This window comes from Limanda limanda, chromosome 2 (assembly GCF_963576545.1).
Source record: "Limanda limanda chromosome 2, fLimLim1.1, whole genome shotgun sequence".
In the NCBI taxonomy this organism is placed as follows: Eukaryota; Metazoa; Chordata; class Actinopteri; order Pleuronectiformes; family Pleuronectidae; genus Limanda; species Limanda limanda.
This window is the reverse complement of record NC_083637.1, coordinates 7265964-7291558: the sequence shown is the minus strand read 5'-3', so window position 1 is coordinate 7291558 and position 25595 is coordinate 7265964. Positions and strand designations below refer to the sequence as shown.

Genomic DNA, 25595 nt, shown 5'->3' with positions numbered 1-25595 from the left:
CTTTTTCGTTGTTGTTCTTCAGCCCGGAGAGAGTTTCCCCTTCAGCTCGGCTGCTCTTCACACGTTCTCATCTCCAACTGTCTCCTGTTAAACAGCTACACCACTACAAGCTAACCAGCAAAGGCACGAAAATGTGAACATTCTCGATAGATACAATATTCTGAGTCCCAATCCTTTGACTCCAGCATTAAATTCCGTGTCGAGATGCATCTCAGCGAGTTGCTCAGCGAACCAGCTCCATCGTCGGCACCGTAGATCAGAACTCATCGTTTCGCAGCGGCTCGTCTGGAATGAAACTCGGCTCTGTTCTCTCTGCAGGTGAAGCTATTTAATACCCGACTTCAAATGTGTTGTTGCCATCATGTTGCGCTGCCTTTAACAGGATGGCCCTCTCGGGATTATTTACTGATGGCTCCTAAGTGAAACCGGTTGATATTCACATCGCCGACATTAAAGGGGACATATTATAAAAATTCCACTTTTGTAGTGCTTCTTCACGTTCATTTGGGTATCTGGCATGTTCACCGTCCCAAAAACTCTGGAAAGAAACAGCTCCTGCGATTTGTTGTGGTTCCTCTACGTCAGAAACAATACGCTAGAGTGCGTCCAATGGGATTACGGCTAGAATACACGTCATAGTCAAAACAGGTCAATCTGAGGAGGGCTGTTTTAGACAGGGTAAAAAGGCTGCTGTTTTAAATGATCCTTGTGGTATTTTGACCAAAATATGTTTCAGACATTTCAGTAAGACCCCAAGGAACCATATCAACTTGTGGTAAAATGGGCATAATATATCACCTTTAACATCCTGTTTTGTAACGTAGATCTAAAAGATTTCCTTTCCAACCGCTGTGCTAAATTAATTTCTTTCCCCCTGTAGAAACGTTTTTTGAAAAGTGGTTCCTTGCAGAGAAAGGGCATCAGAAGGTGATCGTCCACGCCGTGCCGGGTCACGTCCTGGGCAGTGCTTTGGTTTTCAATAGCGTGCATGGCGTTCCTTTGGCTGCAGCCCCACAATTAGACCAAAATCTAGATATGCCTGCAGGCGGGGGGGAAAGGTTCAGGGAGCAATCGAGCAGAAGTCTCAATATTTTCATGAAAGATACATGGAGAGTTTTTTACTGGGATCCAAAAGTAGCGCAATTATAACACAGGGGCAGATCCAGCGGTGAGGCCAGGGGGGGCGCTGGCCCCAGTAACAACCCGATTGTCCCCTGTCCTGCCAGTAGTGTGTTTTTGTTTATTTAACACAAATAATGTTATTAAATTGATTTTTTTTTCTAAGCTAACAGTTAACAAGGAATGACTTAAATGTGCATGGATATTGGACACGTAGTTGCAGCCTGTGTGTAAATTGTGGCCCCTTTATGGCCCTTGGTTTAGAAATCACTGTTATAACAGCTCTTCAGCAAAATAGCTACAATCCTTAATTAAAACACGTAATGAGGTAAAAGCTACAATGTTTTCAGGTGATTATTCTTCCAGAACTCGACGTGTTGACTCGTGTAGCTCTTTGAAATTATTAAAGTCACAAACACAGAAGAATAAGATTCCTCATATTCTCTCCTTTTCGTCTTTGCCTCCATTTCAATGAACATATACAGGATTTTAGGAATAAACACGCAAGATTTCAACCTGGAGCTTATGAGGAATAATTAAGGGAACAGCCAGAGAGCCTGTGGGTGGAGCTTGCACCTTCCTGCCCTGTGTTGCAGCTGGTGTTTGTCATGGCGAAGTTATTGACGTATCTCGCAATAAGAGCTACAGCGAATAATTCCCTAATCTGCGCTGAGTTTTTTTGGTTCGGAGCTCGCTATCCAAGAAGTTGAAACTCCCTCCATGTTTGAAAAAAACAAACAACAGAAAATAGAAACAGCTTTTTCTGTGATGAGGCTCTGCCTGGAGCGTTAAGCCAAACCACGTGCCGCCACCGAGCCCGCGGCGCGGCCTTTAGCCATCATCTGCCGAGCGGGTCTTTTCTCTAAAGTCAATTAAACCCGCTGCCATGCCTGCGCTGCACTGCGTCGGATGATCTTGTCTTGAGAGCATCCAGCGTTTGACTCTCCATGTGGAATTCAACTCCTTTTCTCGCTCGCTGTCAGAGGAATGAAAAAGAAAAAAACAAACCGAAGTGATGCCCCTGCCCTCACAGCGGCCGCCTCTCTACGTACGATCACAGGTCACGTGCTGCTCACACGAGCCCTGATGACTGTTTTCATTTTTCCTGTTCCTCGCAATTACCAGTGTGAAGGACTGACTGACATATGATAACGACTCATTTGACCCCTGCTGATCCTCGGTATATTGATGTGATGGTGCCGTCTCATACACGAGTTAATAACCCCGAAAGCCTCTTCTGAACGTGCTCTGTTTAATCATTTAATCAAAACACTGTCGGTGGTCTCATCTAATGAGTTCGTCAGCCATGGTGATTTTAAGTAGGGTTTGACTAATTTAGGCTTTTGAACTGGTATTTTTAGAATGAGGTCGATGCTTTGAATGTGTGAATTTGACCGTTTCCGTACAGTAAAAAACACGAGATCTCGTTTTCTGATATTGAAGTGAACCCTCTGCAGATTTCACTGTAGACATGATATGAAAATATGCTAAATTCATACATATAAACGATTTCTGTAGCTCCATCACTGAAATGTGCGAGTTGCAACAAACGTTAACACTTCATCAATAGTCTGACGTGCTCATGCGCCTGTGACTGAATGTTTACAGCTGCACCTTCATTGTTTTCATCTGCTTCAGATTCCAGATAAGTCTCATCCAGTTCCAGCTCACTTTCCCCCAAAACTTCACTGATAGGATTTACGTAATCCTGTTGGAATAAATCAGGAAAATTGGGGTGTTTCTTTTTTTAAAAGCGAGAAATAATAATTCTCATCGCTCAGGCTAGGATTTGGATTTAGGAAATCAAATCCGACTTTTAATCAATCTCAAAACTTGTATCTGTGTTTTTCACGGCTCCAAGGCACGATAGTTTAGATGCCGAAAATCGGGATAATCTTGATCCTGCTTGAGAGGTGGTTTTGGGAGGGGGGGGGGATTTAGAGACATGACAGGCATAATGGAGCAGGAACCACCTTTTCTATTTCCATCAGTAAATCTGCCACAACAGTTTCTCTCTCCTAACGCCATTGTTACAGATTCAGGGACCAGTCCACGAAATGGCCTTTTGAACCTTTTATATTTCAAAAGAATAGCTTTGAATTCCCGCTGCTATGAGGCTGAGTTCCTTCCTTCAAAGTGACATGTTGCAGAATAGAGTTTTGAAAGATGTCGGCCATTCACCGACTCCCTGAATATCGCCTGTAGGATATTATTCACTGTACAGTAAAGTGGGAGTAAAGAAAACTCTTTTATACCCTTTCTCACTTTCTTCACACAAATCCTTTCTCACCAAGCAGAAGGAAGCTATTGACAACATTATTTATTCAGGAGACGCCAGATAGACGTTAAATGGATGTTGAGTAATTCATGAGTTTGCTTGAGACCTGCAGTCCTTGTCTATCCCCTCCTAACAATGTCATACGCAGGTGTACAACAACTGAAGTTATATTGACAACAAACTGAACTAGGACTTGGGATCATGTCCCATAAATAGTTATTAAAGCTGCATCAACTGAGTTATTTTTTTTGGCCGCTTGACAGTATCAAGCTGTAAACACAACACTGACAAATTATCACCTTGTAAAGTCGTCTCGGTAAATGTGTCAGCAAGCGATTGGTTATTTACACATTCTGGCCTTGAACAACAGTGGATTCAATACCTTCGCCAAAGAGGTTGTGTTTTCACCGCTTTCTTTGTCTGCTTGCTGGTTGGTGGATTTGTTTTTTCAGCGTTATCATGTAAAAACTGCTGGATGGGTTTCTACAAAACTTGGTGGGAGAATACAGAACGGGTCCAAATTGCAGGAACCTGTTCGATTTTGTTGCAGATCAGGATCAAGCGGTTGATCTTTTCACTTTCTTAAGATTGCAAAGCATTTTCACTGATTTCCTATAGGTAAACATGTATTTATCTTGACAGAAGAAAATCATATTTGTAATTTTGTGCAGCTTGATTGGATTTAAGACGGTTCAGCCTTAGCAGAGGTTTTGGGATTAGCAGGATGACTCAAGAACCACTGATCAGATTCCCACAAAACTTTTCCGAAGGATGGAACACGGACCAACAAAGAACCCATTTAATTTAGGTGCAGATCCTGATATTTTTCTTTCAATCGCTTTCTTTAACGTTGCGAAATAGGGCATTGATTTCCCCGGATATCTGAGTGTGTGTAATTTGGTGCGGATCCAAAACGAATCCACATCTAGCGGCTGTAAATGTGGTTTCATTTGGGAGCTGTTTGGCTTTGGTAGCGGTAAATACTCTACTGTGTGCTATTGTGGTTTTTAGATTAGATTCAACTTTATTGTCATTGTGCAGAGTACAGGAACAACTCTAATGAAATGCACTTTGTATCTCCCGGGAAGTGAAACTTTTTACTGATAGTTGGAGGAAAGTGAGTACTGCTATATATAATTTACAATATTTACATTGGGGGACAGTGGAACATTGCAGGTGAATAGTTTGAATGCTTTACTACGTTTGTTAGCTGTTCTCTAACTGTCACACATTGGGTTTATTCAAGCTATTTCACTTAAAACAACTGTTTTCCAAACAGTTGGAAATGAGATTGATGAAAGCAACTGAGACTGAACCCAAAAAAGTAAACTTGCAGATTTGAAAAACCAGAACAATGACCGAGAATCTAAAGGACTCCACAGATCTGAGAGAAACTGCAACACCTTTATGGTTCACGGAGTAATTTGCTCAATAATGAATGTTTAAGTGTTGATTAGTGCAGCTTTAAAACCTCTGCACAGGAAAAGCAGCCTTGATGTTGGTAGACAGTCGTCATTGTTCCAAATGAGAGGCACACAGATGTGCTCGGCTTTGATGTCAGTGTTCATCTTTCAGTTGGAAGCTTCAGGCTTTTAAGATGGTGGATGTTTCATTTTGGACCTTAGCCCCCCCACTGAGTCTGTTTGAATACTGTGCTTTTGAATTAGCTTGATTAGTATCAAGCACAACATGTGGCTTTGAGAGCGAGGACATTCCCGGCGTCCTCGGAGGTTTAGTTGTTACCTTAAATGATTCCTTTTGCACATTGTCAGTCTGAGGGGTTTCTCCAAGCTCACAAAGAGGCTTAGGAAGGTGTGTGTGTGTGTGAGAGTGTGTGTGTGTGTGAGAGTGTGGCCAGACTGGTCTCGACTTCTTGGTCCACTTAACACCCAAAAACCCATATTCCAATTTTATGCTTTCCCAGACAACAGGTTGTGGTTCAGCCTGGTTTAACACTGTCCTAGTTAAGACTTTCTTGAGCTCCTTAAATCCAATTTGATGAAGTTCTCCACGGCTAAGACGAACCAATCGGTCATATAAATGTATCCCTGATATTAAACCACTTTTTTTCCCCTCCATCTCCAAAAGGGGATAATTGCACGAGGTCTCACTGATTCCGTGAAAAAGATGCTTCCTCCTCCCGAGAATCCACGTCGTACATATGTTACGTCACAATTAGCCCCATGGGTCACTGAGATGATTAACACGCTTTCTCTTCAGTGAATCATTATGATGCCAGAGGAGATCTCACACATTAGGACAGTTGGGTTGTGGTTAAGCAGTGGTACTATAGCGCTGCACAATCCTGCTCTACTGTCACACCGTCGTTCCACTCGCAGGAATCCCAGGGTGTGAAAAGAATAGTCGTTGTAATTCTCTTGATGAGCCGGCAGCCGCGTTATGAGAGAGGAAGTCAGGTGCTGTGAGCTCGGTGCTAACGATGGCAATGATGTAAAGTCAGCACTCGTACTGTATCGCCTGAATTGTCAGACTCTGCCTGTCTCGGGCCTTTTTGGATCTTTTATTATCCCGAGTTTATTTTATTATCTGCTTCCTTGTCTGTGTCTTGGATGTTTGACTTCCTGTCTGTGTCTATTTTCCCACTTTTGTGATCATCTATCCGCCCTGATGTGTTTCAGCTGTTTCCAGTTATCCTAGTCTGTCTTGTGTGTTTAGTCTCTTTGCCCTTTCTCTCCTCTTTCGTTTGTTCGTCTCTCCAGTCTTACCTTGTGCCTCAGCTCAGCTCCTGTGTGCTCCTCGAGTATTCTTCAGTTTGGACTTTGGTTGGTGCCTGTTTGCCTGTTTGCCTGTTTGGACACCTACCTCTCATTAAATCATCTTTATAATACATATCTGCCTTTAGCATGAGCATCTGCATTGAGGGTCCAGTGAAATTGATTGAATATTTTTTTTGGGTGTTGAATGACTTGAATGTTTGAGTGAATCTAACCGCTTCAGATTTTCTTTTTGAGCTTTTTCTTGTGTAAGTTGAAGACTTAGAGTTACAGGTTCACGAACATGTAACTCTAAGGTTATGCACTTTGACGCTGGTTGCCAAGCGCCAATAAACCGAACAACATGTTAGCTAGAATGAGCTTAATGCTAGCTAGCACACATTTAACTTAGCTGGTGACCAAAGGACCTATTGAAGGTTAAATATTCAAATGATGCTGGCTCACCAATAACAAGGATCATTATGGCCAACTGCTCAGTGCTGCAGTCAAAATAAAATAATTTTAAATGGAAGACAATGTTTTAGGAGTTAAATCAAAGTTGACTAACATGTTAACTCACTTGTTAAAGTTGCTTACTGCATAATGTATAAATGCCTCTTTGGGCTGGTGTGTTTCTTGTTAGATTTCAATTTCATCTTGTTTGATTCTGTGATTTTGAGAAGGTTGCCAACAAACATGTCCGGTTCCATTTTGTTAAAATTAAGAATAAGAAAGTACGAAATCTCTCATGCCCATTTACGCTTCATAAGATATCTAGCACAGACGTTGACGTGCACTCCTCCCCTGGTTTTGTTTTCCCTTTTTGAGAGATGCTACGTGTTCGTACTGACACATACGTACGTACACTGTGGTTAGACAGCTACGGTTGACTTCTCTCGTAAAGCAATGTTACCCCTTTATGCAAATTTGGTTCAAACTTCAATACTTTAATGAGTTGATTGCAAACACCCTCTCCACCTACAAACATTGATACCACAACGGTGTGCGTACAAATGTGCACTCTGTTCATGAGAAAATGATGAACTCCCCATCGGGGGAAGAGGTGTTTGAGCTTATTTTCTCCAAAAAAGAAATGCTGTCAAAATTAAGCTGTTTTATACATTATTGATCCGGTGAATGTCAACCACACTTTAATCTCTTCTCATTTGGACTCACTGGGATAGTGTTCTTTAGCTCAGTCAAAGGTCTCTCTTCTGCCTCTAGTTTGTACCTACACAGCACCTGGGAGACGTCCTCCGGCACCGACTCTGCTTTTATCGATTCTGCTGTTGATTTTTTTTTTGCGGGTTATTTATCTGCTTGAGACGCACAGTGTAGCTGTGGTCTGAAAAGTGCTATATAATAATGATTACTTCTGTAATTATCTAATTGTAGATTAACCAGTAAATCTGTAATGCATTTTTTTATATAAAGCCCAGGCCTCGATTTAAATGATGCACACGGGTGATAAAGCACATTTTCATTCTCGCATCCCAGTGCACAGATTTGGAGGATGATAACATCCTGGAGATTCACAATGATTGTTATAAATTAATAAATTAAACTCATAAACCTGCAATCTGTGAAGCTGGTTTCACATTTTTAAACACATTTGCATACCAATAAATCCCCTGTAATATAACACAATAATCAATAACTGTGAAGCATGACAATCCTGAAAACTAAAAATAACATTAAATGAGTCGGATTAATGAGCCTGTGATTATCTGGAATATTAAACAACTTGACACATACCAGCAAACATCGTAGCTTGTTAATCTTGTCAATGTAATTTTTTTTTTAGGCTTCATCAAATGAAATGCTATCTGCCAGGAAATTGTCAACATGGACCCAAATGTACCAGATTTCAACCTTCGATCACCGCTTGATTTAGTGAGTCAGGGTCTGGCCGGGCTTCAATCTTTCTTTTCCTCTAAATGATCTCGTTGAGAAGTCTGCCAGGCAGCAAGAGGCCAAAAATATTCATAAAACATCTGCAGATCATACAAAATATATAACTCCAGGTATACGGTAATGCTCCCGTCGACTCGGGTGACAAGTCCCGCCCCAGACGGGGCACATGGTGATGAACATCTGAAGCGTTCCTCTCTTCCTGCCAAGTGCAGCTTTTAATGGCAATGACACAACACTTCAAAAGCATATTTTGACCAGACACTGGCGCCCGGAGATGAATAATCAAGGGGAGATGGCATGTTGGCGGCTTTTGAAACGAACGCCCTGACCCCAAAACTCAGTTACTTAAAATTTCATAGTGACGTTATGTAAGATAATAATACAGCTTTTTATATATCTGCTCCCACTGCCTGATGAAAGGAAGAGAAAAGGGAATTGTTAGGAATACCACTCATCATATCTTAAACCAGTAAATGACATTGTATGCTGTTGAAGCGATGGCCTTACTGGGTGTTAAACATATAATGGGTCTTCTTATGTAAATCTTCTATATATGGCTGTATTTAAATATATAATATTCAACACATCTTGATTAAACGTCTAAAAACATCTTAAATTATGTTATATATGATGTTAACTTGTTAACAGCACATCTTTTTTTTCCATTTTTTAATTGCGTCATAGCTGATTTACCCACGACTTTACTCGTCCTAGTTATAACTTCAGTGTTTAGGACAAAGGATAAACTGCCGGCCAATTATTTTAGTTCCAACGACCCTAGTGGCCATGTATTGTTCACTTAAACATGATGGGACCATTGTGGAAACAGTGATGGGACATCACATCAATCTTTATTAAAATTAAGAGTTATAAGAAAATTGAAAGGAGTGAGATGTCAGGTCTGATTATTCTGGTTTAACATTTTGGTTTCTTCCATCCTATGAGGTTTAAGCGTCTATAATCAGTGTGTTTATTTTTTGATATCTATCTCTTTGATATATCCGATATAGAGTTCATATCTTATGATTTAATTCCATCATAAGAAGAGCTGCGGTTCCAACTTGTGTTTCAGGTGTCGACTCGAACAGACTGACGTGTGAACCCCGGCAGCTCATTTACATGATAATGTGCCTGTTTGAAAAGGGCTTCAGGGGAAGAACATGAAAGAGGAAAAGAGCAACTTCACAGACTCTGCTTCACTATGAAAAGTTAAAAAATCTCTCCTTTGTGACATCAGATCTGAGACTTTATTTCTTCTACTTATAACATCAATATTTAGTCTTTGTGAGGAAAAAAACTTGGTCGATTAATACATGTCTCTTCTTGCATCAATAATGGATCTTTGGAGAGATCGGTGCACTTGTCATGCATGAAAACGAGTGGAAATTCCAGTTTGGGGTTAAAAATTAAAGGGAGGATTTATTCCATCATGACATCAGACTGTCTAACAAGGCTTACCAGTGATTGTCTACAACCATCCTGTGTCATTTAAATGTTTCAGGTCCTTTCAATAATTAAAAGCCAGAAAAATCACATGGTATATTCATAAGGACGGCCTAGTCTCATACTGTGCCATACTCTTGAAACCTACTTTTACACTTTTCACATACAAATGTTTGATTAATATGAATTTATTCTGAAAGTTTCTTACGTAAACAAACAAACGCTTCAAACTGCACCAAGTGAGTTATGTGACTAAAGCATATTCTGAGGTTATATCATTATTTCAAATATTCACTCCCCAGGCTTCGCTACTATTCCTCCTCCACACCCTAAATACAATTGAGTTCAATTTAAATGGAAAATATATGAAGCCTAACAAACCACCTCAGCATATGGCCTCTCTCCATCTTCCCCAAGGTCAGAACTCTCCTGTCTGAGAGTCTTGCAGCTCTGGCTCGGCTTCATAATAACTTTATATTTATTCCTCTTCTCTCACCTTTTCCTGCCCCACCCTCGGCCTTCGCCTGTACGGGGGTGGACTCTTTACATTTCGTCGCAAATACCCTCAAAGTCAAACACATGGAAACAAAGATACACACACAAATGCACACTGCAGCCCCCCGACCGATGAATCAGGGAGTGTGTTCTTTCTGGTGTTTGGCATTGTCCTTGTTTATTCATATTTATTGCCGATGAAATATGAATGACAGAACTCTTGCGGACATTTTCTGTTCCCCTGGTTCCACACGTACCACAAGATGCAAAAAAACACAGAAAAGACAGAATCGGCCAAAAGTGTGTCCCCCTCTGACACATGTACACACATTTCTCTGCATCGCTGAAATTTTGATGTGGAAAAAGGCTGTTGGGCTGTTAAAAGAGTGTCTGGGGGAACAGAGAGCAGGCGGGCGGCTTCTTTATCGAGGACAAACAGAGAGAGAGAGAGAGACTTGGAACTTACATCAATGTTAAACAAATAAAAATGTAATATTTCAAACGAGACCTTCTCTGCATACGCCGCTGTCGAATCAAGACAACAACAACAAGAGAAATTGTGTTTTCGCAGTTCAGTGCCTGGGTGGGTGGATAATGATACAAACACTGTGCCTTTAGTAAATGCAGAGCAATCTTTGGAAAAATACAAACCCCCGGTGCTTCCAGGTCAGGAAGACGCACATTTAAGCATATTATGTGAAAGTGCATGTGTATTAAGATTCATTAAAGGTGATGCACTCCATTTGCATGAATTTCAGACCATTCTTTTATGTTGTTTTATGTAATAGAGGTAAGATGGTGTTTGGTTTTGAATAATGTGGGATGGGTTGTATTTGTTTATCAGGCACTGCAGAGAACTTTTGCAATGTCTATATCTAAATATTCAGCTTAAAGTAAAGATTATAAATGCCCCTTGTCATGTTGCAAAATACATTTGCAACCTTTGACTCCAGATCAGATATATTTATCTGAGTTATTGTCAGTCTTCTCTTACATTAATAAACTACAACATGTCAGAGTGTGTTAGCGACGGAGACATTAAGTCCTGCAGCTATTTCCATCATTGTCCCAGGTGCTTACACAGTTCACCAACCTCCATGAAGACAGAACACGAGACCTTCAGCCGCCGCCATTAAGGAACATTACAGAACAGGAGCTGAAGCATTAAAAAGAAATCAACATAATTACAAACAATCAATACGGTTTTTCGGCGAATATGATCGTAAACGCCCATAAAATCTATCGTTTCATGTCAGTGAGAATAAAAGAAAAGCAAAAAATAACGTCATATCCAAATCCTGTTATAAGAAACCACTTTCTAATCTTTTCATACCCTCTTGAAATACTTGCTGGAAGTCTTTTTCCAAGTAAAACCCTGTATTTAATTGAATTTGACGCGATTGGACATTCCTGGAGGCCGGAGCTGAGAACCGACACCTGCCAGCGCGGCTCGCAGCTCTCTGCCTCAGGGCGAGTCTGACCTGTGTGTCTGGTGCTGGTGCAAGTTTCAAGGTTTCTATAAGGGGGCTCCCTTCATGTATAAACCACATTTTTGAAGTGATACCGGATCGATAAACCCCTCCAGTGTGTAGAGCTGTCCGCTTGTTAAACAGCAACGTCTTGTTCTCTGTTTCTACACGTGTTAAATAAAACAGATGTGACCAGAGGTTTGCACAGAGCGAGTAAAGTCGATATACACTATAACAATACACCGACAACAAGCAAACAGTTTTTAACAAGGTTTCAACACTGTTTAGATTTAATTCAATATGTCCGTCACACCACCATCTGCAATGTGTTTTCATTTTCTTTACCCGGCTGAGACACAACTTAGCGCAGGCGGCCTGGCGATGTGACGGAGCTTGGCAAGTTTCTCACGGCTCAGTCGCAGCCAAATCAAACTTAGAAACAATAAAGGTGGGTGGTGGACTCTTCTTTTAACTTCTGTAAACGACGAATCTTTACCGGCAACATCACAATGAACTCGAGACACACTACAAGTGGAGGAAAGCAACGTTTCTTCTTCAACTTTGTTATTTTTCTACAACTCAGAGCTGTTTCCTTCACCAATGAAGTTCAGTTTTCATCAGCAAGTGTTTGTTAGCAGGATTACACAGAAACTACTTGGATTGAAACTGTGAAACTTAGTGAAAGAATGTGGTAAAGATCACAGGGTTGGTCCAGGATGCTTTTCACTTCCTTTGGGAGCCAGGGCGCTTTGCCTTTTCTTAGATCTATCTGAATGATTGTAATTTTGTATTTTTGCTTGATATTTAGCAAAGTATTACAAAGAGACCTTTTCTTTTTACTATGAATCTTCGTGGAAGAATGTTTTGGTGTGGATTCAGGACGTAATCCAGGAATTTCTTTCTTAATTTCTTAATTGCAAGAGTTAATATTTCAACATTTTCTTGATTTCTCAGAGAAACATAAGTTCCCCTAGGCTGAAGGCTTTATTCAGCCACTATAGTAACAAACAGGGACAACCTGTAACTACCACCAAAGTGTAGTAAGACTAGTTTTAATTTTACAAACACTGTTGGGTCTTGGCCGAGGTTTACACTCTACTGGATGCAATTCCAATTGATGAACGTATATCTGAAAAACAAATTATACATTTTAAAACTTATAAAGAAACAAATAATGATTCAAATGATCATTTAATTAATTCAAACAGGCAAAATCATTTTCAATTTATTCATACATGTTGTAAACGCCTTGCGGATCCAGGGCGTGTACCAGCATCAAACAGGTATTATGCAGCGGCTGCTTGCTTTTTGTTCTGCAACCAACACAACAGAAAATTCGCTTGATGCGGATGTTATTCATCAATCAGACGCACCGGCTCTGAAGTTTCTGTCATCTGAGGCACAGCTTGATCAGTGGAATCCTCCTCTTCATGTGTTTAGCACTTAAAGGAGGAATGCACAGATGACAGCAGGAGGTTTGATCCACGCGGTCGCTGGCACGTTCCCTCGCATTTATTAAAACTCACCCTGGGTTGGTTTTACAACACGGATTTTTCAGATCTGAAAACCGCATATTACAGGAAGGTTGAAGACTAAAAATTAAAAACGCAGCTTTCGGGAGACATTACCATAACAACAGAAAGATGTCTCGGGGCACAGCCATGAATTATTTAGAAGTTGCGAGTGACAGTTTCTTAGAAAGGAAAGTTACAGGGAAAAAAACAAAAACAACATTGCAGCATTTTCCTAAATAAACAAAGATGGAGGGGAGTTGTGGTGTTTGTGGTAATTTGACCTCAAATGTGACCTTGAGCAAATTCATTACGGTGATTAAACTCCTGACTTTCAGCTGAGATGCTTGTTTTACCAACATTTTATATTTTGACTTCCTACTGCTCTGGTTTTACCAACGTTGTGAATATTTCACATTAACAGAAAAGTAAAGTATTAAAGTTAAATTCAGTTAGAGGTTAATCAGGTACTTTAATACATGCTTAGAAAGTTTAAATTTCCTTTAATGGATGTTTTTATTTCAGCTTCACTCAATTTCTATTAAATCTTTCCAGTCTTGATGGATTCTGTCAGGATTTATTACTCCATCGCACACACATCCCCAGTTTTACAACTCGACTGTGTCTCTTTTTGAGATCTTGTTCAGATGCAGAATAAACATAAACCACAGCCCCAGTTACTGATAATTAGCCGCTGCTCTGGTAAATCAGACGGTAATTTCATGCAGATTGCCAACACAAATATGTGCATAAATCTGGCTCCGGCACTCAGAGTTAGGAATTTGGGGAAAGTGGACATTAACAAACCAAAGTTGGAGAAATATAACATTTGATGATGGGGGAAAAAAAACTTTATACTGCCGATAGAAACTGTAGAAAACTGGGCGATAAGACATTATTCCTGCTCGGCTGCTGATATCCTCTGCTGCCCCAGTGACTGAAGCTCTGCTCACAGGAAATGATGATGACGCTCTACATTGTTCAGCCCTGAGACCGGAGAGAGGTGTTATCTCTGATAAAGCAACAGGCCTAGGTTTGTTCATCTGATGTTAATGGCTCAAGATTAATGCGTAATGACCTCTACAGGCAATCTGAGTGTTTCCAGGTTGAGCAACAACATTTCTCAATTTCTTCTTTGACATGAATGAATATATCTTCATAGACGCCAATAACCCGACTATTGACCTTGGTCTGAGTAAGACATTTATTTGATTGTGATGTTTTCATCATCTGTAAATTAAGCCGTCTCGACCACTCAAAGCTCTTTACAGGACAAGTAGCTGTTTCAATCACTGATCCACACATTCATACGGCGCTTATCTGTCACACAACACTTACACACTGTCAGCGCAGCCGCCTGTGGAGCCAGGGAATCGAATCAGGGACTTGTAAGTGGACGACCCTCTCTACCTCCTGAGCCACAGCTGCCCGTACTCCATTCATATTCCTGTTTACATGTCACAGAGCACAGTCTGATTCTGACAGTGTAAGATTACGCACATTACATCGCACATCCGACGTCCCCACTAACAGTTTAATGTGCGATGTTAGCGTTTACCCTTTTAAGTGTTTTCAAAATTTAGCAAAAGGTTCAACTCCTCCAAAATGCTGTGGAAACTCCATCAGGACGTAATAATGTGATAAAGTCGTCTACATAATGCAACTAAGGCTGAAATACTCCACACGACATAATTCCATTATTGCTTATCCAGAGTTTGACCTTCGTAAGGTTAAGATGATCAAACAATGCTGTTTACAGGGCAGTGAGTTGTCTTAATATTAGGGCTGGGCAAGTTAACTCGTTTTAATCGAGTTAACTCAAGTGATGAGTTAACTCGATTGTTTATCCGCCAATTATTTTCTTTTTTCCTGTTCTGCAGCATTATTTTCTTTTTTCCTGTTCTGCAGCAGTCAGCAACAGACTTTCACAAAATAAAATCCTGACTTTCACAATAAAACAATAAATAATCAAACCTGAGTGAATGCGAGATAAAATAATTAATCGAGTTAACTCATCACTTGAGTTAACTCGAGTTAACTCCATTGAAACGAGTTAACTTGCCCAGCCCTACTTAATATATAATAGGGTTAATATGGGAATATATAATATCCATGTAAACACATCTAATGTTGAGTGAAGGGCAGTTTGCTTAAGACTTATTTAAATTGGTGTTTTTGAAGGATTCAATCAGCATCCAGAGGAGCTTTAAAAGTAATTGTCTCATTAAACGTTTACTTCTTGAATTAAATACCTGACTATTGTGCAAAGAGGATATTAGCAAGAAAATAACACAGTATTATTGCAAAATAAATTAAATTAAATCGTGAGAAAAGAGCTAATTGTACAAATAAATATGTTGCAGGTGGTTACTTGTTAAAAACGCCCCACAAAAATAGAATTTGCACAATCACGGTACAATTATAGTCTTCAAGTGCAACTCCACCCACATGCATTTGCATAATACGCCACTTCAGACAGAGCAATGATTGACTTGATTATGATAAACTGAAAATGAAGTTGTTAAATTCCCTCTCAGAGAAAACCGACTTCCTGTCTCCTCATTGCGTGCCTGCGATTTTGGGGGGGGAGTGTCCCTTTAAGATATTTGGGGGGAAACAAGGCCCACATAACCAGGAGCCTAATTTGTGTTGTCATCTCGAGACACTGTGCGGAGCTGCTTCACTGGCGATGAGGGAGAGAAGGAAATTGTGGAGGGATGGATTTAAGCAATTACACCCACATGAGCTTTATTTAATAGGCGTTAGGGCTAACACTGTTGAACCAAAAAATGTGCTCACATGTGAGGAGAATCACTCAGGGTTGCGTTAGAGCGAGCAACAAAGATGTCCTCTGATTCATTGTCACTGGGGCCGCTCCAGGGCCTCTTAATGCCAGCTCCCATTAAGGCACCGGGTGTGTTGTCTCGAGCGGTGACGGAGATATCATTTTCCACAGAACCACATTTAACTTCAGCCCGAGAACAACCAAACTCTTTTGGACAAGACTAATTTGCTGCTCGGGGGCAAATTTGTTCAATTCAGGAAACATGTTTGAATGAGGACAAACAAAAGCTTCTCTCCGTGGCGTCTGTGTCTGTATCGCAGTGAAGTGGTTTATTAAAAACTCACCTTTTATAACGAGTGAACATTCACTGTTGGCAGGAAAACAGCTAATTATGCCTGCTGAATATTATTGCATTATTTAGATCTTTCATTTTTTCAGTATCTGCATAAGTGCGAACACAGAGGGAAGCAATTATCCCTGGTGACGTCCTTTTTTTGGACGCTAATCACAGGAGTCAGCAGATATGGTTTTGGGGACAAATGCAAATACAGCAGAAACGCTCGGTTACCGGGCGAGGTTTCAGGAAAACGTGGCGCGGCACAGCACGGCTCTTAGTTGTCTTAGCACCGATGCTAACTCCGGGGAAAGTTAGTGTAAGCCCGTCCCATTGGTCGGGGGGGTTTGACACTAATTCCCTGGGACAGGAGCGTAGCGGTGTGTGATTTGGCGGCGTATGCTAAGTGCTGCTGCAGCTGCAGGCTAGTCTGTGGGCGCCGGGGCAGAGAGAGCAAGCTGGGAAAGTACGGACTCGACTAACTGGCCTGATTAGACCGGGTGTGAGATGACATGGATCAGATACACACACTAACCCAGCCGGAAAGACAGATTGGCAGGATTAGAGAACGGGTTTAAAAATGAAACCGTATTAAAAGAGAAAACGAACGCGAGGCTCCGACGTGGATGCAAAGTTTTGAAATTCAATAAAGCGAGTGGAGGATGAAGAGAGATAAAGACCGCAGGTTCATTCTGCCGACGTGATGCTCCCTCCCGGGGTGTAGATATATATTTTTCTTTTCCTGCTCTGCTGGACTGTGGTGGTGTAAGAAATTGGCCGAGATGCAACGTAGCGTTCGCATCACGGTTTCATTAGCTCTCATTCAGCCACAGGCGTTCACACTGCATTTCCTTCGACTCATCTGCTTCTCTCAGATCTGCTGCCTTTACAGGGAAAGGTAACACAGGCTGGAACTTGGTTAGGAAATCGCCCAGAGTTGAAAGAAGCGTTATTTGTCACCCGGGTGAACGTTATTGATTGATGCCGACACTCGTGCGCCCTCAGCCATTCTGAATGTTTCCCCTCAAACCCCCGTGAATGGAGCGAAATCAGATTAGGTTTATTTCAGGGTTATTTTATCCATTAATAGTCGGCACTTTACAGTGAACACTGCCTGCAGCTATAGATTATGTTCAAATAAAGGCAGGCGGTGGAAGGGAGAGTCAGAGCGTCTTGTGAAGCCCGATTAGCACGAGATGAAGTTAGGTTCAACCCTGTTGGTCTGATGGCTGCTCACTTTGGAGCAGAATGAAGTGATCTTCAAACAGAGGAGGACAGACCGGAGAACTCTCGTGTCTGGGGCCAATCACGTGATCTTCGTTTTTTTTCACTTCTGCACTCGAGATTTTCACTAATGATTAAATTCAAGTCACATATCTGAGTCACAGATTTCCTCCAAGATAAATACAAGCCAATCTCTGAGCGCCCCGGCGGATCGCTTTGCAGCTCTTAGTGTGTTTTTGAAGACATGTTCGGAATACTCCAGACGCTTATTTCCTGCTGGTTGGGAAATATATTCAGTCCACGGCAAAGTGAAATAGATTTTTAACTCAATTTTGCAGAAGGTGTGAATACATTTTTTTTAACAGAGAAAAAACGAGAAGTGGGAGATATTGCTTATTTTGCAGGACACAAGAAAAATATGTGTATATGTATATTACACATAACATACTTTCTTTGCTATTCTTCATATTTCTTTTATCTTCTCCTTTTTTAATTTTTGTCTTTGACGGTTTGTTTTCTTGTCCTCTTTTCAAAGCACTTCGTAATGGCTGTTTTAAAAGGTGCTATAAAAGTATATTTATTATAATGAAACGAAAATGGAGCAGAAGAGAAGAAGACACAGTAGATGGTGGTAAAAGAAGAGGAAGAATATGTATAGTAATATAAAATTAAAAAAAATTAACGTAATGAATATGAAATGAAGCTGAAATTGTTTAATCTTTAAATTGTCTGTCAGGGGCCACTGGAGAAGATTAATTGGTTTGATACGGTTTTATCAGTTTTCGGAATAAGAACACATCAGTGTCTTTGACCTTGACAGAACATATAACCTCCCGTCCCTTGTGTCTCAGTGATCATTTCAACAGAGAGAAAACTGTCAGGGTAAAGGCTTCAGCTGCATAGTAACATAAAATCAGGCTTGAAAATATTGTGGCGATCGCACAACTTCTTCACGATTCTCTGCTCATTTCTGGCGCTTGTGTGTGTCTTTCAGGGTATGATGGGTGTAGTGGGCTGGATTTTACTCCTACTCTCCCAAATGATGGTGCCTGTGGCGTCCCAGAAGCCTCCAGGGCTCAACGTGGGTGTGATCATGGGCCAGACACGCCCCATTTCCGATCAGGAGTTCCAGCCGGCTCGGCATCCCGATGACGCACTTGACATCTCCGTGGTGGCACTGAGGATCAACGAGACTGACCCCAAGTCTGTGATTACGCACGTGAGAAATGCTTCTACACACACACACACACACTCACTCTAACACACACATGTAGCTTGATGGAGGCCTGAGTTTGTTTCCCTGTGTGTCCCAAGGTGTGTGAGCTCCTGTCACGCACTCGTCTCCATGGCATTGTGTTCGCCGATGGCACCGATCAGGAGGCCATTGCCCAGATCCTTGACTTCCTGTCCGTTCAGACACAGCTTCCAATTCTGGGAGTCCACGGAGGCTCCTCGATGATAATGGCTGACAAGGTGAGTGACCGTGACACGAGCACTGACCGGTTCACAAACCACACACACACACACACACACACACACACAGGCTTCTTTGCACGCACAGTGTTTGTGTTGTGGAAGCGAGATTGGGAATTTGTGGTCCCTATTCTCGGCTCTGGATGGTGAAAAATGATGCTTTTCAACCTGTGTGATTTTTCAAGGGTCCCGACGTGTGTGTTGGCAATCTAGTCGCACTCTCACTTCCCTGAGAAACAGGGACATGGTTCATTTCCTTCCTATAGAAACTATAAGAGGATGTTGCAGTCAGCATGTTGTAGATTAGAGAAATGACGCGCTGGAGGCACGTGGAGGCTTGTTTGTGCTTCCGGGCGCCGCTCTGTCAGATTATTGCATACGTTCAGAGCTGAGAACTCTGCCAAGCCTGTAGGTTGGAATAGGCAGAATTTAAATCAGTCTGTGGATTGATGGCGGGCATAAGCAATTCTATTTTAATCAGCCTTTTTATAAGAAAGGAGTACTTCACATTTAGAAGTACAATATTCAAAAGGTCAGAAGAATTCTTTGCAAAGAGCAGGCACCATTCCTCTGGTTTCCTTTTAACTGTTTCTGCTCGGTCGGAACTGGGCCATGCAAAGAGGAAAAGAGGAAACGTCTTGTGCTCAGCGGGAGGCCGGAGAAATAGATTCCTAGATTTAAAAAAGAGAAAAAGAGAATATAGCCTTTCAGAGTGGATTTCTGTCTGAGTGCGGTGTGACGCTCGGTGCAGACTGGTGGATGTGTGTGTGTGTGTGTGTGTGTGTGTGTGGATGTGTGTGTGTGTGGATGTTTGTGTGTGTGTTTCCTCAGCAGAAGCCTCTCCCTGGTACTGACTCTACAGACCTCGCTGACTGACAGACAAACTGAGGAAGCTTTGATAAAAACACAACTGCTTCTTTAGCTCTTAAATCTCTCTGGGCCCGGCAGCCGAAACACAGGAACCAATAACTGCCGCAGTAGAGCAGCCGTTTGAAGTACAAGTTGATTTGGGATGCAGTGTGTGTGTCTGTGTGTGTTTGTATGTTTGTGTGTTTGTGAGAGAGAGAGAGAAAAGGAGGCTGAAAGAGAGAGGGAGGAAGGTACGAGGAAACAGTGGGAGTTGTGTCAAGGTTATCCAGCATGCACCCTCCTCCCAATGAGAATATAATGATAGGCAGAATAAATAAGTAGTTTTTCCCGCCACCAGTCGCTGCTGTTCGCCATTAAACCAGGTGTTTAACCCCCCGCCGCTCTAATTGATCTGTTTGGTGGCCAGACGCACTCGAGGGCGGTCGTCCACAGCAGCTCCCGGCTGTGAGTGTGTGTGTGTGTGTCGCCTGTAACTAACCAGCCCCCCCGCAACTGCTCCTGCAGGCCTGTCCTGTAAATTAAAAATAAAAAAACAATCCCGCCTGTTTTGAATTAACCACAACTGGCAGGTGTGTGGGAGCTCCGTGAGTCAGCAAATGGTTTATTAGATCAGTGATGCACCTACCTGGTGTGTGGGGGGGGGTATTGATGATCTTCCTCCTGGGTGTACTTATGAATAACAGCCTAATCAATAATTTCTCATCGGTGAATCCTTCATTATTAAGTCTGCAGCTGTTATTGGTTCATTCTTTGGATTTAATTGGTTAATAAGTGGTGTTTGTTTTCATTTCTTGGGATTTGTATAGCAAGCGTTTTAAGATGTTAAGATCTAAATGTGACCGGGTACTGAGGTTTTATTTTAGGAGCCTGTGCAGGCAACGGTTCTGTGTTCGACTGGTTTCCAGAAAACCGAACACAAGGCAGGCAGGTGTGGAGTCAGAGCCGGTCTCCAGTCCCGGATCCAAGACGAAAAGAGGACTGGACATGTCTGGATATTGCAGGCGGCTGAGTGATGGACCTGAGGCGCAGGCAGACAGAGTGTTAGCAGGGAAGTAAGAAGCCAACTGGCAGAGAAGTAACTTTCAAAAATTCCAGGTATAGAGAGAGTGTGTGGCTGTAGAGTTCAGACCGATGGAAGTGGCTGAGCTGATCTGATGGAGTCTGGATGGGATGGATCTGGGGTTTAAGTTCTGCAGGTGGAGAGTTGATTGGGAGATGAGCCTAGAACGACATTAACTCCACCAACACCCAACAGTTCCCTTACATTCAATATAAGCTGAACTGATTCTCCACCTTTATAGAGATTAGTTCCCTAAACGTGCCTGATTTTGAAGTGTAACTCTTATTGGTGAACGTAAAAAAGAGAACCAGTGTCTCCAAATAATTCTCTTGACTGTGCTGGTCCGCCATATTCTAATTAGTCGCCCCATAGTTTCTTAATGAACCACAAAACGTTTTACACAGGCAGTCGGACTTCGAATTCCAGTTCCAGTTGTGGCATGTAGCTCATTTCTCTCTCTCTCTCTCTCAGACACGAGAGCTGATCTCTCCCTCTGTAGACATTGAACATGTCACTCTGAATCTGATACGCATCAAAGTGACCTTCATGCTCCCTTGTTATCGCCTTAGATTTAATCAATTCTGTGGGGACAGGCTGCACAACCATTAACAAAATGAGGATAAACACAAACACACAAGGGCAGTGACAAACAGCAGGAAACAGGGGGAAGATGCAGAGTAATCCTAACGTTGCACTGTCTTACACCATCCATCTCGGAACAAGGTGAATATAAATATTACTCACAATCTCAATAAAAATATGGGGTGGGGACAGGGGGGTGTAATTTCCCAGATCCGAAAGTGACCTCTTCAAATTGCTTCTCCTCTACGACTCAACAGTCCAATGAAATTAAATTTGTACTGATTTAAACTAACAAACACCAACAACTTGCCACAGTCGAGAAGCTGTGGAGGTTCGGTGCTTTTCTCTGATTAATCACTGGTAGCACTGAGTTATTATCAAAGCAGTTGGCAATCGATTTCCCGTTGATTACCTAATTGATGAATCGATGAATCATTCCGGCAGCGAACACGATGGCGCCGGGTTTCCATCTTTCCCGGCGACAGCAGCGAACCTCATCATTACGGAGGTGATGAGGACTCTCGGGGAGCCGACACATGTTTCTGCTCCGCTGTGCCACCGCGCTCACTCACATTAGCTCCTCTCAATCATTCTCACTGTGTGATACACGTGTTAATCTCCCAGGCTGTGAGAGGTTAAAATAAAACCAGACCAGACCCGACAAATGCATTTTGCTGTAGAAGGGAGTCGGGGTAACACTTATTGGATGTGTGACTGTTGCTTTCATACCTGCTGTCAGCGGTGTGTGCTGGTAATCTGCAGGATCCAATGAACTCCCAGCGGGCTGATTACTGTGGGCTAACAAACAGTATTGTGCTTTGTACAGCCAGAGCGGCTCGAGCCCTGGGCGCTCTCCCTCTCTTTCCATCTCTCTCCACGCACTCAGTCACTCTGTTAATGTCACAATCAAGTCTATAGTACCGGAGAGAGAAATGAGCAGCTCGTCCTGTGCCGCCTCGAGTACAGTACAGCGGCGCTCTGCACGTCGTGTTTCAGATGGCGAGCAAAGAATGGAAGAGGACGGCGCCAAGAAAATAGAGAAAGAGAGAACTTGCACTTGCAGGCAGGCAAGTGCTCTGAAATAATGGATGTATGTGGAGGTGGGCAGTGCGAGTGTGAAACGCTCGGTGTTGAAGCGGCATTAAGCTGCCAAAATGCAAACTTTACTGTCGTGATTATGTCACATTTCAAGTAAAGGCTTTCTCCACTTGTCATTGTATCAGCGGCTGGTTGCACAGCCATCACACAGACAGGGCCGGGCAGTGCAGGCTTCCCTGGGAAACTGTTTGTGGAGGCCGCTAACTCACTGCAACAGCTCCTACGGTTTTTATTTTTAAATGACAGTTTTTTATTTGTAAAGGTTCTTCTTGAGTTTATTCTGCCGGTGGATTCTGAGCTCGGGTGTTTTTCTTTTGGCTTTTAGCTTCTTTTTCGGTGGCTGATAAATGTGTTTATGGCAAATGGTGTCAGACCAGCTGTCAACTCACTGTGACGTAACCCACTGGTTTGAGAGCCGTCGTTTTCAAGCCAGGAGTTTTGGGATTTTGTCAGTGGAGCCTGACTGGGGGATGCGGACTCTGCACTAATGCACTCGCACCACTTACACCTGCGACTCGCTCCCATTGGTCGGTTCCCGCGCCCCAATGCATACTGAGCTTTATCGTCTATTTAACGTGGAACTGGACCGTAAAGTATGAAATGAACATCGTGCTGTTTTGAAGAAGACTTGAAACTTGAGATTTAAACCAGAGTCTGTATGAACATGTTGCTAAGCCTCAAGGGAGAGGAAAAGTCATTTTCTCATAGACTTCTATATAAAACTGACTTCTTTTTGCAGCCAGTGCCTCTGCTGGTCATTAGATAGAATGCAGGTTTCAGGCACTTATTCATTGGCTCCACTTTTTTCTGCGTAGGTCATGCATCACTTGGCCTTGGTTCTGCCTTGGCTCAAAATCAAAGTCATTTTCTTATAGACTTCTAAAGAAACTGACTTTCAGGCACTTCTCCATCGGCTCCACTTTTAAACTCGGAGTTTACGCCATTTTTATGTACAGGTCATGCATCACTTGGCCTTGGTTCAGCTTTGGTTCAAAATCCTACTTTAGGATCTGCTTGTAAACCAAAGCCCTGTTTCCACTGGTCAAAAAACCCACCAACATCCAGCTTTCGTCTTCCGGGGGAAGGATTCACTCAGCATTCACTCCCGGGTCACGCGACTCTGCAGTAGACGCAGGTTTTAATCGGCTCGGGCTCCGATCAGCAGTGATGGAAACGTGACGCCCGGGTGAACTCGCTAATTTGTTGGAACGCCTCAGTTGTTGGTGACGTCCAACATGATGCAGAGCGGGAAGAAAAACAGACAAAGGGGAAATGAGTCAATCGCCCTTTTTAGCAGGATTATCCACGTTTTAAATAACCCGCCTATACCTTCAGATCTTTGTGAAAAAGGCATATTACTAATCATTTCCTGAATTCGGAGTTAATTCACATCGTATACGATAAAGTTCTCTACTTGGCTCCTCATCATTTTTAGCTCCTGGGCTGAAATTCAGCCTCATCCGCTGCCTGCTGCCGACCAAACACATGAAGTAGACCCCAGACCCCCCGATATAACGGGCTTTCACAGATGTTTAGCATGACAGTCTTCAGGCAAAAATACTGCCTGCATCCGACCACCGGGTGTGAATGTCCTCAGATGACTCAGAGACAGATGCTCATACACACACACACACACATACACGTCCACAGATTATTAAATCCCGGATGCTTTTATCAGCTAATGACTGCGTAAGTGGGCTTTGTTTTGTTGTTGTTGTGATGTAGGACGAGCATTGATCTGCTGGCCTGGGACAAACCCTGGAATCCTTCCTGACACTGATATTGTTGTTTGTGTTGTCGTTGTTTGTGTTTGTCTGCACTGTTCTGCCTGTGCCGCTGCCAGAATTCTCCAAAAATAAATTCCACCCCAATCGGTTCGCCTCTTATCAAATCAAACAATCGTCCATTTTAGTTTTTTTGCCAAACCCATTTTTTTTTCAACCCCTTAATGGTTGATTTCTGCCTCGGCCTCGTGGTGCATGTCAGTGTGGAACAGTCAAGAATAATCTACTGGAAGTTGGATGGTGTGCTGTCAGGAGGGCGACATGTTTAAGGAACACGGACTTGATGGAGAGAAAGGGCATGTGAGTGTAAACCCAGGAGAGGAACCGGATTAGTTGGGAATGTTGTACTTCCATTACGGAGCGGCCGCTGTGGGAGATAAGAAACGTTGCTGGCTTTACCTCATCCGTGTTCGTCTCTTCTCTCCTCCACCGCGGCGGGTGTGTGGGGGATAATGGGTATGGGGGTTGGGGGTTGGGGGGGGTCACAGTGTGTAGCATAGGAACACGAACATGCTGAGATGGAAGGTTGTGAATTAAACATGCCGTGTTCTTTCTGCTTTGCTCTGCCTCTGTGGTGGGATGCAGCCCTGGGTGTCTGCGTATCTGCGTGTGTGTGTGAGACTGTGTGTGTGTGTGTGTGTGTGTGTGTGTGTGTGTGTGTGTGTGTGTGAGACTGTGTGTGTGTGTGTCCCAGCTTGGGATGTCCCATATCAGTATAGGCCATTTGCCCAGGTTCTCTGCTGAGTTGCTTTAATATTTAACACCTCCTCCCCTCACCTGCTGTCACTTGCAGAGGATTTGCTGCTGTGTCATTCACTCACTGAGTCCTTCCACTCCTTCACCTCCCTTCTCTTTTTGTCGTTACTCCCTCTTGCTCTCTAGCTTTTACCTCCTTCACCGCTCCTTCAGCCCTTTTCTCATCTTCATCTCCAGTTTCCATTTCCTCCTCTCCACTGCCACCTCATCCTTCTTTTCTGTCTTCATTTTGTTACGTCTTTGTCTTAACCCTTAGGAGCTTTGCCTTTATATTCCATAAAAAAAAAATAAACACAATCAACAAAGCATTTTCAAAGTTGTGAAAATGTAATTGTTAAGCAGATATAACATCAAGCAATATACACATAAATATACAATAAAATAAAAACCAGGGGCAATTATATATTTTAATTTCTTATGTTTAACAGTTTTTTGTTGGTGTTTTTTGGGTAATCAATACAATTATAAATCACAAATCTAATGGTTATACCCCTACCCACAAAAAGACCCACCCACCCCCGGCCAGCCTACCCCATGCAGCAGAAGTACATACATTAAGACAGAATTTAGAATGTATATATATAGAAATATTGGATTATTACAATACAATTACATACAACAATGCTGCAAGTCAAAGAAGAGAAAAGAAACAAAGAAGAGAAGAAAATCAGCAGATTCACACATTT

General features: G+C 42.4%; 1 protein-coding gene across 1 annotated transcript in view; it reads left to right on the top strand.

Moving 5' to 3' along the window:
- Positions 1-25595, top strand: part of grin2ab (glutamate receptor, ionotropic, N-methyl D-aspartate 2A, b) — a 105255-nt gene that overhangs the window by 2392 nt on the left and 77268 nt on the right. Inside the window, exons 3-4 of the mRNA XM_061092218.1 lie at positions 18281-18505; positions 18601-18759. Of these exons, the coding sequence (XP_060948201.1) occupies positions 18281-18505; positions 18601-18759 (384 nt within the window). The remainder of the gene's footprint in view (positions 1-18280; positions 18506-18600; positions 18760-25595) is intronic.